General features: G+C 34.5%; 1 protein-coding gene across 7 annotated transcripts in view; it reads right to left on the reverse strand.

Moving 5' to 3' along the window:
• The window catches only part of ARID4B (AT-rich interaction domain 4B), a 147,128-nt gene that overhangs the window by 65,286 nt on the left and 66,041 nt on the right, over nucleotides 1-15,801 (reverse strand). For all 7 annotated transcript variants that reach the window (XR_008958096.1, XM_026504137.4, XM_026504138.4 and 4 more), the window contains exons 5-7: nucleotides 12,661-12,751; nucleotides 9,691-9,770; nucleotides 4,284-4,375 (exon numbers count right to left, since the gene is read on the reverse strand). Coding sequence is in view for 6 of the 7 variants with exons in the window: in XM_026504137.4 (XP_026359922.2) it covers nucleotides 4,284-4,375; nucleotides 9,691-9,770; nucleotides 12,661-12,751 (263 nt within the window). In the remaining variant the exon portion in view is untranslated. The remainder of the gene's footprint in view (nucleotides 1-4,283; nucleotides 4,376-9,690; nucleotides 9,771-12,660; nucleotides 12,752-15,801) is intronic.

A 15,801-nucleotide genomic window follows, 5' to 3' on the forward strand; every position in this document is an offset into this window, starting at 1 on the left:
AATCAAATTCTCGTATCAAAATAAAAGAGCAAATAATTAAAAAAAACTTCTAGAATTAGATAGTGGTACTGGTTACGCAATCTGTAAATACACTAAAAACACTGCACACTGTACACTTTACAAGGGTGAATTTTGGCATGTTAATTATATCTCAAGGAAAAATAATTTTTAAACATCTGCAGACCTATAAACACCACGTACACATCACTACTTTATTGGGTAAACTTTAGTACTGTCAATGGGTAAAATCCCTGCCCATAAATAATCTCTATCAAGAACAATTATAAGCTTTCTTATGATTTATTCTTTTTCTGAAGGAGAAAAAAAAATAACAGCAAGCAGACTGATTCCTACTGTAGCAGCTGCATATACACTTTTGCCAGGTTACTGGAAAACACTTTTGATGGGAGAGGGTACACAAACGTTTCCATAATTTCAGGTATTCTATTCTTTGGGCAGAATCAAACAAAACATCTGTATACAATGGCTAAATTATAAGGGCAAAATTCAATCAACTTATACATTGATTAAATGATCAATAACTTGCTTTAAAAAACTAAAATAGAGAATGATCTTTAGAAATTCTTGACTATATTAGAATTAACTAATTAAAGGTAGAATAAATAAAACTCAATTGAAGGAAGGTGTCAAAGATAATCAATTTTGGAATAGATGGAGGCAGATTAACTGGTATGTGAATTAACAGTTGTTAAAAGAAAATAAAGGTAGTGAAATACTCATTAACAACAGATCTGGGGAATCCTGGGAAGAGATAACCTTATTTATCTTTATATAAAACTAAATTTTAAATGACAATCAGAAAATCAAAATGAAGACTTTTTTTAGTTGAGTAATGGAAGAGGAAATGAAGGTCAGATAAATGACCTTAAGGTCCAGGTCTAAGATTTTGTTGTAGAAAATCACTCAGAAAGGGAAGAAAGAACTTTGAGGAACTATAATTAAGGAGAAGGGAATTTCCAACTGTGGTACTTGCCTGTAGTGCCTACATATCATGGCGTTAAGTGCTAAGCAAGAACACTGTAACATCTCTTGACAATGAGAATGACCACCAACCACAGTGAGGGGGAAGGAACAGCAAGCAAAACAAGATTACAGATGAGCAGGGCTTCGTTTCCTACAATAGTTAATTCTCAACCTCTGGTCTGCCTTCTTACTTTGCACATATGTGATACAATCCCAACAGTAAATCTTTCATTATACACAGAGATTCTCAACAGGAAAATTACTAACTTAGAATGTTTGCTGGAGTCTTTAGAAAGTAAAGATCAACTTACTCAGTGACAACCGCATGCTTTAATCTCATCTTCAAGAAAGGGAGACCTCAGCTAATAGATTTTTTAATACATCTTAAATCCGGGTCATTTTTGAAGATCACTCTAGGCAATACTCTATAAATTATCTTACTTTAAATTTATTTTTACACATGTAGATGACAGTTGAAGAAAGATAAAATATGTCTAAATATGATGCAATATTTTTCAAAATTCTTTAAAAAGAATTTTTCAAAATTCTTTAAAAAGAATTTTTCAAAATTCTTTAAAAAGAATTTTTGATAGATACAGAACCGTTTTTCCTACAATATGTATATAATATAAAATAATACGGAAATGTTGCTTTAAAAAATTCAAATAATATAGCCAAAAACAGTTCCACTTATCAGACATAAACACTGTAAGCAGAATTTTTACATACTCACATATAAACACATTTTTATGAAGTCATGTCACACTGATATTTCATGAAAATTTTTGCATTCAATACATGATGGTTGGTATCTAGTATTTACACAGTGCTTCCTTTATAAACACTTTAAGGATATGAATTCATTTAATCTTTGCAACAATTCTGAGAGAGAGGTAATACTATTATCTCAATTTTACAGATGAGAAAATTGAGGCATGAAGACTAAGTAATTTGCCCAAGGTTATATAGCAAGGAAGTGGCAGAGACAGTTACTCACAACCAAGGCCACCTGGCTCCACAGTTCATACTCTTAACAATCAAGCCACACTGCCACTCTCGAAAGCTAGAGAAGTAGAAATCTTCGCTAATGAAATAATTTTACATTAAATACACCCCACCTCACTATTCTGACATCACCGATCATAATTAGAAGTTGACTACAGAACTATGGAAGACTCTAATGAGCAATGGTAGGTAAAATTTTAATACGCAATTGAAGTCATTAATTTTCAAAGAGACATCTAAAGGTTTATCTTGTAAGTGCTTCAGTGAATATTCTATGGCAATAAAATATCCCTCTGGAAAAACTGATAACATTATTAGATCACAGTAACATCAAATAATCACAACAGGATTCTTTCATATGAATAATGCTATCATACATTTTTCATTTATTTTTCTTTCTGGATAGAACAAGTCATTTGCAGAAGAGTAAATAATAGTTATACCCTGAATACCCTAAAGAAAATCAAGTCATCAGCAAGCTAAATCACAAGTGAGAGAAATTATTCACTTAGTAATTAATTGAAAAACATCCTCTAAAAACTTCAGAGCGTAAAGAAAAAAAAAATGCATGGTCTGAATCACAAGTATAGTTGGAAAATACTAACATCAAATATTTTTTCAATGCAAGGATAAGTCTTGTAATTTCCTCCCTCAAATGAGTCATTATTTATTTACTGTTAGAACTAATGTAGAAAGTAATTGTACTCTATCTAAATAAGAGTCAATCAGTTGAATGGGAAAAGGCCCATGAAGCACGGGTGAGTTCAAGTACTGGTCCTTTCCTTCCTGTGTTCCTTGGATTACTTACTGTCTCTGAGCCCAATTTCCCCAATTTTTAATATGGGTAAGAATAATACCTATCTTCAGGAGTTTGCTCTAAGGCTGAAAGTAAGCAATATGAGAGATAGTGCTTACCCAATTTCTATCTCCAAAGCTCGATCACAATTAGATTTAATACAGGATTCTAAATACTGAATGAAAGCACTCACTTACGCTAACGATTTCAATAATTCAACTCAACATTTATTTTTAACAGCCACTCTGACAATATTTGGGCTTAGACACGTTAAAATTTTTTCAATTTTATCCAAGTGAAATGTTCAAAATTGTTTTTAAAATAACCTCCAATGGAATAAATTAAAAACCCATCCCCTTCTCCTGCTCCTATGGAGGCAACTATGTTTTTAACTATTTCATCTGTTTATTAATAGTTACTACCTTATCTCTAAATGATACTCTTATACTGATTTATACATTGTAGACATTATTCTATTGACTTCCTATTGTTAGTAGGACTTAATTTTATATTTAAGCCACCTCCTCTCCCTCCATCCTAGTAAGGTTTCCTTTCTGATGTAATTTTCAAGAGCAGTTACCTAATGCCTATGCTACTTTTTCTCTATTTGTTATCATCATATCTTTAATTTCCCCCAACGTTCCATTATATTAGGTAATTGAGTCCACCTTTTTAATAGAGACTTCCATTCCTCCATTCTGCATTCTATTGACTACCAGCATCTAGTATTACTACGGAGAAATCTGATACCATTCTGCTTCCCAGTCCTTCGCAATAAATTATTTTTCTTTCTGAAACTGTTAGAAAATTGTTTCTTTATCTCTGATGAACCTTTGATCCTGTGATCCTTTTTAATTTAGAGCCTTTTGGAGCCTAAGCATGGCCCATTAAAAGTAATCTGTTAAATAGGCAGAATATATGTCACAACTGTTAGGCATAAAAATAAGTAAGGTAATTTCTTCAAGGAGATTAAGATTATTAGGAAGAAAACAAATACTACAATGACAATAACAGGTGAAATACTGTTTTTGACATTAAATAAATGCAAAGAATTTAGAGGGTTCAGAGGAAAGAAAACAGGTCTGTTTTCAAGGAAAGAGTAGGGAGACACAAAACAGTTCACAAAAAGGTGGGAGAATTTCTGTTGGAGATTGAATGAGTGAGACAATGACATGGAAGGGTGGCATTTCAGAAAGGAAAAAAAGAGCATGAATAAAAGCATGGTATCAGGAAAACAAGGATGTTTTCAGCGAAGGTTGACTGGTTCCATTCTGACTACAGCAGTAAGATACACGTAAGGAGAAATGGCAGGTAGATACACAACCGTTAAGGGTGGCTGAGCATGGAGAATCTCAAGCACCCGTGCTAAGGAGTCTGAAATTACTATGAGATCCAGTTAGCATTTTGCAAAGTACAATTTCAAATTAGTAACTCTTAAAACAATACTAGAAGGAGAAATGAATTCAGGTTCAACTAACAGTTATGAAAATGGACTTACATATGATTAGATCTTCTTCCTCTATTTGTTTTCTTCCCTATGACAGGAGTGCCAAAATGTTCAGGGTTGGTGAGTGGGAGCTGGTCTAATGTCTGTGGGTAAGAACATAAACCCATCAAAGTTACAACGTAGCAAGTTCTTCTTCCTTTTTAAACCAAATTTAAGAATATGCTTAGATTTGAAGATTAAAAACTGCCCCCAAGGAAGACTAAAATACAACTTTCCTAAGGATAGACAACTGTCATTTCAAAGATATAAGAATAAAGAGGAATGAACCCCTTGGGGGGGGGGAGTGAGAAGAAATTAAGTTGTTCCTTCTTCATGGTTTCATTATCTGTTTGAAGGCTGACAGACTCCTAAGAATGATTAAAATATAAAACAAAACACAGCTCAGTAGAAAACAGACTGGAGAGATAAGAAATCTGTATGTAAGGACTTAGCACCTGAATTGGGGCCAATTGCAAATCAAATTTTTCTTTGTTCAAAGGGAATCGTAATCCATAATATAGAATTCTTAATAAGTAACAAACAAAATTATCCCCCCAAAAAAGCATCAACTGTTTGAAAAATGGCTTTTGATAGGATATATTATTACTTTGCAAACAGTTTCTACAATAAACCTTTTTTAAAGAAAATGTAAAAATTGACTTTTCTACATTTAATTTTCCCTTCCTTTTTAATATGCGGCATCCAATATGGTGCTTGGTATGAAGATAATGATCAATAACTAAACATTTTTTGTTGTCAATTGACAGTTCATGTCAAATCCTTTATCCCTCACCCCATCCTAAAATAATGATTGTTGGTTAAGAGCAGAATGAAGAAAAAGGGATCCTGGAATGATTCCCTTCCTTTCTCAATATCAGATACTTCTTAGATTTTTCTTGCCATTATTTCCTGAAAAGGTTTCTATAATTAAAAAGTTAGGGTCTCAATCTGAAACCACTATCCCAAATAACTGAATTCTCTGAATATCAATTCTCATAATCCTACTTTTTCTGCATTTTTAAGATCTTCTGCACAGTTGCTATTCCTTTCATCCCTCCAACAGAACCTCTGCTATTACAGATAATTTCATGAATACCAGGGGAACTAAAGACCCCACAAAAACTGTTTAAGCATGGAAGGGAGGGTAAGAAACTACTTATGATAAAGACTTCTCAAAGTTACAAGCCAGGGTGTTATAGGAAAGGGTATATATCAATTTAGATTAAAAAAAATTAGATTATCTAAATATAAACTGTTAATATTTAAAAGGAAATTTTTAACTTTTATTTTTACAACAGATAATTTTGTTGAAACAATGAGGAACTAAAATGTAAAAGGGGAAGCATATTAATAATCTATGCTGCATAACTTACTAGAATATATGTAAGTGTACTTGAGGTACATAGATCTATGTATCCAACAACAAAGAATAATGATATAGGTAAGAGGTACTACCCATAAAACATAAAGATCAATTCCTTCAGAAGACAGATAAAAACTATTAACTTTTATAAGGCCTAAAATCTAATCTTTCAAATTTAGCTTAAGTCAGGCATTTAAAAGGTGTTTGGGGGGCGCCTAAGTAGCTCAGTCAGTTAACCATACAATTTCAGCTCTGGTCATGATCTCGGGGTCCTGGGATAGAGCCCCATGTCTGGCTCCACACTCTGCAGGGAGTCTGCTTGAGGATTCTTTCTCTCCCTCTTCCTCTGTTCCCTCCTCCCCACCTCAAATAAATAAATAATAAAAAAAAAATTGGAGGCAAAAGTTGGTCCAAATACAATAATATGCCAAACAAAACCTCTTTAAAAGTCACTTGTCAGGGGTGCCTGGGTATCTCAGCTGGTTAAGTGTCTGCCTTCGGCTCAGGTCAGGATCCCAGGGTTCTGGAATTGAGCCCTACATCGGGCTCCCTGCTCAGCGGGAAGTCTATTTGTCCCTCTCCCTCTGCCTCTCACCCCTGTTCATGCTCTCTCCCCCTCGCTCTGCTCGCTCTCTCTCTCAAATAAATAAATAAAATCTTAAAAAAAAAAAAAAGTCACTTGTCACTAACTCCTAATTATGCTTCCCAAGAGCAAAAAATTTCAAAGTACTGTATTTGGTAAACAGAAAATTAATTAATTTGAATTCACCTTCTGTCAAGCTAAAAGAAGGATTAAATACCCCACCTCACTCCCCTAAAATTAAGGTTGCTCTTGTGAAAGCAGAGACTTCTATTAAGTACTATGATTTCTATTCTAAGCAACTAGTAGTCACCAGTTACAGGAAAGAAAATATCTAGGATTTCTGATCTCTCTCCTATATAATAGTTAGAACAGTAAGAAGCCATATCTCTGTCCCCAGCCTCAAACCATGTCCAGGAAAGTAGGAACACCTTTATTCTGAGTGAGAGAAAAGACTGAGGGGAGGGTAGAATTTGTCTCATCAAATCCTAAAGAGCAAAAAGCAGAGACTCCTGGCTATCCTGAAGGCTAAAAGAAAATTCCATAAGCCTAGGGGTAACATGTCTAAGTCCCCACTTCCTAAATGGGCTATAGGAAATCTGGAGCTGAGATTTTATCTAACTTTCCTTTAGAGTTTTCAACTGCACGTAGTAAATGCACAGTGAATACCAGCTGATGAAACTACTTCCCAATAATATGCTCTGCAGAAATGCCCCAACTCCCAGGGCAGTGGCAACACCTCACTAAGCCGGTTCGGGCTAGACCCAGAGACATTAGTGCTGGAATTCAGACTGATGGAAGTGCTGTTGTTATCTCTTATCATGGAAATCTTAAATTTAAGTCTCTAAATAGGTAGCTTATTAATGGAATTAGTGACCCCAAACACTGCCAGTCTGATGTGGCTTTTTGCTCAAAGACCAAGTTATTACTGATAATAACAATGGTCTGAGTAATTTTTCAACAAATTAAAAATGTTTTTTGAAAATATCAAAAATATCAAATAAAGGGAAGGAATACACAGATGGCAGGTTAAATACATTCCTGGCCAGCCTATCACAGAACTCAGTACATTTATAATCTTAAAATATTTGATTGTTTGATTAATGCTTTTTCTCCTCCAACAGATGGTAAGTTACTCAAGGATAAATCCCACGTCTACTTGACTTATCCTTGTGTCTCCAATACCTAACAGGTGCTATACCTGGCTTATGAGAATGGGATACAGAAACAATACACCAGTATTCTAAGAACCCTCTAGCAAAACATAAAGTCTAACACATATAGACACACACAGTTAAAGTGGTCTGCCTTAAAGGTGAGAAAGGATACACTGAGCTACTCGCTTATACTATTTTCAGCCTTTACACTACAACTGTCTTACGAACTACACAATTCTCCTGAAAACAAACAAACAAAAAAAAGTATTTTAGATATTTCTCTGGATTAAATAAATAAGGCACATGCCTTCCTTCACTAAGCAGATGAAAAATCAAGTCTTTAAGACCCCATATTCACTCACTGACCTACTATAACTGTACACATGTTCTAAGGGAAATGAAATTATTTCTAAGAATTATATAAATTTAGGAGTGCCTGGCTGGCTCAGTTGGAAAAGCATGCGACTCTTGTTCTCAGGGTTGTGAGTTTGAGCCCCACACTGGGTGAAGAGATTACTTAAATAAATAAGACATTAAAAAAATTACATAAACTTATAAAGAATTGTTACTGTAACAGTGCAAAAAGCCAAATTCACTGCAATTCTAAAGCTGTATGTATTTCCTATATTTAAACCTTCACAATTAATTCAACAAATATTTACTGAAGGCTCTTGTACAGAAAATTGCCGGGAAAAGAAGAGCCTATCAAAATGACAAAAATATGGCTATTACCCGCAATACAGCTTAAAATCTTACAGGGAAAATACAAAAAGAAATAAAAAAAGACCACCAAATAAGAATAAGAGAAGTGCCAAAGGATCAAAGGATAAAGGATTCAAATCTGGTTAGAAAGCTCATGAAAGACATCATGGAGGAGCATTAAGAGGAGCAGTCAGTACTCAGAAGAAACCAAGAAAAGAATATGAATCATAATCTGAGAATACCAAGTAGTCTTATAAGACAGAAGTACAGGGAAATGGGGCACCTGGCTGGCTCAGTTGGAAGAGCATTTGACTCCTGACATCGGGTTGTGAGTTCGAGCCCCATGTTGAGTGTAGAGATTACTTAAATAAAAACTTTAAAAAAAGGAAAAGAAAAAATAGGTACAAGGAAATGTTACAATATGAGACTGAAAAAATAGGCCAGAATCATAATACACAGAACCTGTCCCAAATTCTGAACTGGAATAGGAATTCAATTATTTAAGGGAAAGGAAAATATTTTCAAAACAAGAAGAACATAAAGTTCAATAGTTGAATAAATAATATAAAAATGTCCCTAAAGAAACACTGTTCTAAATAGTGACAAGAAAAAAAGTAATCATGGTTTGGCCACACTGTGCATTAAGATTTATAGGCTGGACTATATGATAGAATATAACACTTTAACAATATGTCCATTTTTAAAATTCTGGATTGCAAGCTACTGATTTACAAAACTTTGTGAACCCTCCCTCCATTCTTAGTAACTTAACACCTTTCAATTTCTAGAGCATGGCTTTGGTACTAGAAAATACTGGTTTGAGAACCAGCTCTGACCATCAGTTTCACCATCTGTAAATTTAAGATAATAATGCTATCTACTTCATAGTGTTATGAATGTGATGACGTAGGTAAAGCAGTGAGCAAAGTCCCTGGCAAATATAAGCCCTTCATTTATTCATCTGACTACCACGTATTCAGTTTCTACTCTATGCCAGGCACTGTTGAAGGAACTGGGAATGAGCAGTGAAGAAGACATATAAAATCCCTGCCCTTGTGACACATTCTAGCAAGGAAGGCAGACAATAAAAAAATAACTAAGCACATACACATATCCTGATGTAGAAAATGACACAAGCTATGAAGAAACTTCAGTCAACCTACAAGGATGAAGAGGATGGCAGGGACTAGTTTAGAAAGGGCAGTCAAGCAAGGCATCTTTGAGGAGGGGCTATAATGTCAGCAGCAGCATACTAGTAGTTAGGGACTGCTTATAGTATCCACACATCCTTTAATGATGAGGGGGTTAAGGTGGTTCGAAATCGAGCATCTCTTTTCTACATTTAAAATTAGAGTCTACATAAAAGTTGCCTAAAGATAATAGTTAAGCAAGATCCCTGAATTTTCATTGTGGACAAATACTAAAATATTCTTAGGGGAAAAAAGTATATATCACCTGGTACACAAACACAAGGACTTAAACTAAGAATTCACAGATTACATGATAATGGTATTAATGGAGTTCCCTGATTAACAAGTTGCTTGAGTTGAGAAAGAAAAATATGTGCCCCCTAATACAAAATATGAAGACACAGTCATTCATTAAATGATTACTTACTTCACTTTCAGCAAAATGCCTCTCTCCCTTCAAGCACAGTGAAGATCGTCTCAGTGTCTTCTCATCTCCATCATCAAAAACTATGAGGGGAGGTAAAATTGGAAACTACTGAAGGATTTTTCAAAGATTAACAAGATAATATAAATTATCATTTAATTTTCTGAGTGCAAACAGAGCTACTGTTTCAGAAGGTTACATTTGAAATTCAGTTCACATTTTATGTTTTCTGACAACTTCAAACACAGAATATGTTTTCCAATTTCTAGCAATAAAGAAATAATATACCTGAAATGAAAACATCTTCCCTGACCCAGAAAACAGAACAAAACAAAACAAAACAAAAAAAAAAGAAGTTAGCATTTTAGGAAGAAACGAGTTAAATGCTAATTAACCCTTCTCAACATGGTAAAGGAAAGACAAGTTTTCCAGCCGGTAAATAATGACAGATTTACCAAAAAACCAAAAAGAATACAAATTTATATATTCAGACTGTCCCTAAAAAATTACTCTGCTTTTCTTTTACTCTTTAAAGCAGGGTTTCTAAACCTGAGCAATACTAACATTTCAGGGCAGATAATTCTTTGTCATTAGCAGCTTCCCTGGCCTCTAGCCACTAGATGCCACTAGTGGCTCCCCATTTGTGACAAACAAAAATCTCTACAGACATTGCCAAGTGCTTCCTTGGTGACAAATTTGTTCCCCATTGAAAACTACTTATTTAAAGTACTAAAATGTCCCAGCAAATTTACAGTAAGTTTATGCATACACAGAATATATGTATATTTTATATCATAATTTTAGCATATACTTACATTCCTCACAAATCATGGGGAAAAAATACCTCTATTCTAAATAAAGTTACCAAGCCTTGATTTTAGAAATAGCAATTTCTACCTAAGTAACAAAATTAGGCTCTTATATATTAAGTGAAACTTTATGTGAGACTGGATAAATAACTTTTAGCACAATTTTTTAATGTTGTAACTAAAATATTCAATGATAAAAACGCCACATTTATGAGACTGACTGCCGTACATAATTACCATCTAGAGTTACTGCACAGAACATGCTCACAGTCCTGTCACCTACAAAAAGTCAAATTGCCCTGACTCAAATTAAAATTTCCCCTCCCTTCACCAAGCTTTTTCTCATTCCACAAAAATATAAACAAAACTCAACTATACTGTTTCAAAGGTCCATCAAATTTTGACAACATCAAAGACATTTTAACTAGGTGTTTACTCTCACCTATGAGGTCATTAAAGAGTAAGAATTATTCCCATTCAATAAATAAATGCCAGGATAATTGGCTATTGATGGGGGGGGGAACATGACATTCCAGAATGTGCCAAAAAAAAACAACAACTGTAGACGAAACAAACAGCTATTTACAAAACAAAAATAAAACTATAAATTGAAGAATAAACCGGAAAATAAATTTGTAACACTGATGGAAGGAAGCCCTTTTAAACAAGATACAAAACTAAAACTACAAAGGAAAAGGTGACCACAGGAAAAACTGACAATATGAAAAACTGATAGCAGAAATAAAAGTAAATAGGAGAAAAATACTTGCAACTAAGGTAGTCAAGGGTTAAAATTTAGAATATACAAGATCTCATGCCCTAAAAATAAGAAAATGTAACCATCCCAACAGGACAAGGGGGAGGCTGGGAAGACACTGTAAGATGGTAATTCAAAAGGGGCACCTGGGTGGCTCAGTCAGTTAAGCCTCCAACTCCTAGTTTCAGCTCAGGTCATGATCTCATGGATCTTAAGATCAAGCCCCATGTCCAGCTCTGCACTCAGCAGGAAGTCTGCTTGAGATCCTCTCCCTCCGCCCCTCCCCCCACATGAGCCCTTTCTCTCTCTCTCTAAAATAAATAAGTCTTAAAAAAAAAAAAGATGGAGGGGTGCCTGGGTGGCTCAGTTGGCTAAGCGTCTGCCTTCAGCTCAGGTCATGATCTCCAGGGTCCTGGAATAGAGCCGCACATTGGGCTTCCTACTCAACGGAGAGTCTCCTCTCTCTCTCTTTCTCTCTCTCTCTCTCTCCCCTCCTCTCTCTCCCTCTGCCCTTCCCCACTGCTTGTTCTCTCTCTCTCTCTCAAATAAATAAATCTTTAAAAAATATAAATAAATAAATAAATAAATAAATAAATAAATGAAAAGATGGTCATTTGAAAGAGAGAAAATACAAATGAAATGATGTTCCTTTCAATAAACATATGAAAAAATGTTCAATCTCACTAGTAATCACAGGAGGGGAGTATTAAAACAAAACTGAGATACTACTTTGTATCCAGATGGGCAAACATTTTTACAGTTGACTTACATCAATTTTTACCTGGGCTGGGAAAACGAATGCACTCATACACAGTCCATGGAAGTGTAAATGAATACCGTCTTCTAGAAAGGCAGTTCTCACTACCTAAGTTTTAAAGTACACCTCACTTCACTATGCCTGGTCCTCAATGTACACACACACCAGGGAAATACAAGAATAATGTACATGTACAAGACATTCACTCCAGCATTTATTGTAATGACGAGAAAACTGGCAACATCATCAGTAAAAGAAAATAAATTATGGTACATCAAATATTATGAAACATACTACTATAATTAAAAGAAATTTCTCTGTTGCACAACAACATGAATATACTTAACACTACTGAAATGTACACTTAACAGTTAAGATAGAAAAAATTTCTCTAAGATATACTTTGAAGTGAAAAAAGCTACATTCAACTGTCTAATTAGTAATACACTAATTTGAAATTACATTTTATGCACATACTTATGAAATAAAAAATTTAAAGACCTGGAAAGATTAAAAACACATTAATAGTGAAACAAAAACAAAAACATTAATAGTAATAATATCTATAGCATTAAGGGAAGAACTAAATCAAAGAAATTTTGATTTGTATTATCTTTGAAAATACATTTTTAAAAGATTTATTCCCTTACCTACAGTGTACCAACTTGCATCTGTTAATTTATTGATAACAGCTTCCTGATATGCACCATCAAGATTCTTCACTTCCACAATAGCTCCGACCTATTTTTAAGAAGTCAGAAAAACTTTTAGAAGGTAAATAAACAAAACAAAAACTAGCTTCTTTTTTTTTTTAACTGAGCGTATGGTGGCGAAGAATTTAAAAAACTACTGACTTGATTTGTCTTAAGGCGCCAGCAGTTTTACCTACCACTGTTTTTGTACCATCAGTGAAAATGTCAACATAGTAAAAAAGGTAAATAATATCTAAGTAGTTATGCCTTACAACCTCCCTGAAAGGGGTCTTGGGAGCCCCCAAAGGTCCTTGGACTATGCTTTAAGAATCACAATCTCTGAAGTTGACTATCCTTGCTTCATATTAGCACTCCTTCAAAGAGGCTGGGGAAAGGTAGAAACAGTTAAGAAAGAGCTTTGACATTATCATTTAAAATATTTTCCATCTAATCAAGAAAATTCAGATAATTACATTTATATGGTCTTTACAACTACCTCAAACTAAGAAGCTTCTGCACAGTGAAGGAAATCATCAACAAAATGAAAAGGGAACCTACTGAGTGGGAGAAAATATTTGCAAATCATATATCTGATAAGGGGTTAATTATCCAATATAGATAGAGAGAACTCATATAACTCAATAGCAAAAAAACAAACAATCCGATTAGAAAATGGGTAGAGGATCTGAACAGACAGTTTTCCAAAAACACACACGTGGCCAACAGGTACATATAAAGATGCCCAACATCACTAATCGTCAGGGAAATGAAATCAAAACCATAATGTCCATTCTCACACCTGTTAGAATGGCTATTATCAAAAAGACAACAAAAAGCAAGTGTTAGCAAGGATATGGAAAAAAGGGAACCCTTGTGCACTGTTGGTGGGAATATAAAATGAATTGGTACAGCCACTACACTAAACAGTATGGAGGTATTTAAATTAAAAATAGAACTATGACCCAGCATTCCCACCACTGGGCACCTATCCAAAGAAAATGAAAACATTAATTCGAAAAGGTACCAGCACCCTCATGTTCACTGCAGCTTTATTTACAACAGCCAAGATACAGAAACAACCAAAGTACCCACTGGTGGATGCATGAATACAGGGGGGGGAAAAATACACACACACACACACACACACACACACACACACACACACACTATTCAGCCATTAAAAGGAAGGAAATCTTGCCATTTGCGACAACATGGATGGACTCTGAGGACATTATGCTAAGTGAAATAAGTCAGATAAAGACAAGTATCATATGATACCACTTATATGTGGAATCTAACAAACAAAATAAACAAATGAACAGAAGTTCATAGACAAAGAGAACAGACTGCTCATTGCCAGAGGGTGGGAAGGGAGTGGGGAGTAGGCAAAATGGGTAAAAGTGGTCAAAAGGTACAAACTTCCAATTACAAAATAAATTAAGTCCTAGGGATGTAATGTACAGACAGCATGATTACCTTAGTCGATAATACCACATAGCATATTTGAAAGTTGCTAAAAGAGTAAATCTTAAAAGTCTCTATCATAAGCACACACAAAAAAAAGTTTAACTATGTATGGTGATGGATGTAATGATTTATTGTATTGATCAAACATCGAATCATTATGTTATACACCCAAAACTAATAAAATATTATATGTCAATCATACCCCAATAAAAATAAAATATAAGTGCATGGTCTTTATGGTGATAATAAAACATAAACTTGTTCAGAGAGAGACTATTAGCCCCACACAATGTCCAAAATGGGAAAGGAAACTCTGGAAAAATAACAGAGCTTTTATTAAATGACTACAGTCAATAAATACATGGTATCATTTTTTTATTTAATAAGTGGTCTAGTTATTACATTTCATGTGAAACCATTAGAAAACATACTAAGATCAAATGACCATCACTTTTCGTAGGTTTATTTCCTCTAAGTGAAAAATTTATCCAGATGCTGACACTTTCTATCCCAGGTAACAGAAAGCTATGAAGTATATTAGGGAAAGATTTAAAATCTATACACACACACACACACACACACACACACACACAAACAATAGACAAAAAAAACTTTAACAACCTTGAGACCAAAATATAATATACCTGCTTATGTCAAAATCAAAATGGTCCTTACTCCTTATCACAAAGAACAATTTAATAAAGTAAGAAAAGCCAAACAAGTAAAATAAACCAACTGTGCCACAAAGAGGCAAGAGCAGAGGGAGAAAAAGAAGGCTTGAGGATACAAAGTAGTTGCCTTTTCTATCTCTTCACAACACTGAGCGTACTTTGTAGCTGGTAGGAGCTGGCCCGAGCCAGTGTGAACAGGGCACCACTCAGTGAGAGCTATGCTGGTGTGCTTCTGAGGCAAAAACACAAATAAAGTACGGATGTGTATGTGTTCTGAACATTCAGAGGGCACATGCTTCAATTACAAAGGGGTGACCCTATCAGAATTTTGGCTCTGTCATTACTGGCTGGCATGGCTAGATTATTTTACATACCTTTAGCGTCTTCTGTAAAGAGCTATTAGGATTACATAAGATAGTATGTGCAAAATACTAGCACATACGAAGTGCTAAATAAATGGTGGCAAGCATCGTATTATAAGTATATATGTTTTGTTTTGTTTGGTCCCTGCAAATGATGAACATGTACGCATAACATTAAAAATGGCACCCTACAAAACAGAAATGGTGGAAGAGAATTTTTATAAGGCAAGAATTTTTTTTTTTTTTTTTTTTTTTTTAATTACAAGCTTTAGCTCTCTATAGTGCCTACTAATGCTCTGGGGATCCAATTAAAAGTCTTTAAATAAAAAAAAAAAAGTCTTTAAATCAACTATAAACAAACAACTGGCAGGTACACATATCTAATTCCCCCAAAAGCACAGTTCTGTTGGTAAAGAATTTTTCTTGTATCTATAAATATTTCTTCAATTCTGTTACCATTTCTTAAAATTCACCCAGGCAGGCCATTGTCCAATTTTCAGACATTCAAAAGGGCCAAAGAGCGCACAGTGGCTACCCACACATTCCCTTTAGCTTGCTCACTAGTAGAAAGTAGAACAGCACTCATTTCACCCGCCAGT

This window comes from Ursus arctos, unplaced genomic scaffold, assembly GCF_023065955.2.
Source record: "Ursus arctos isolate Adak ecotype North America unplaced genomic scaffold, UrsArc2.0 scaffold_7, whole genome shotgun sequence".
Classification (NCBI taxonomy): domain Eukaryota; kingdom Metazoa; phylum Chordata; class Mammalia; order Carnivora; family Ursidae; genus Ursus; species Ursus arctos.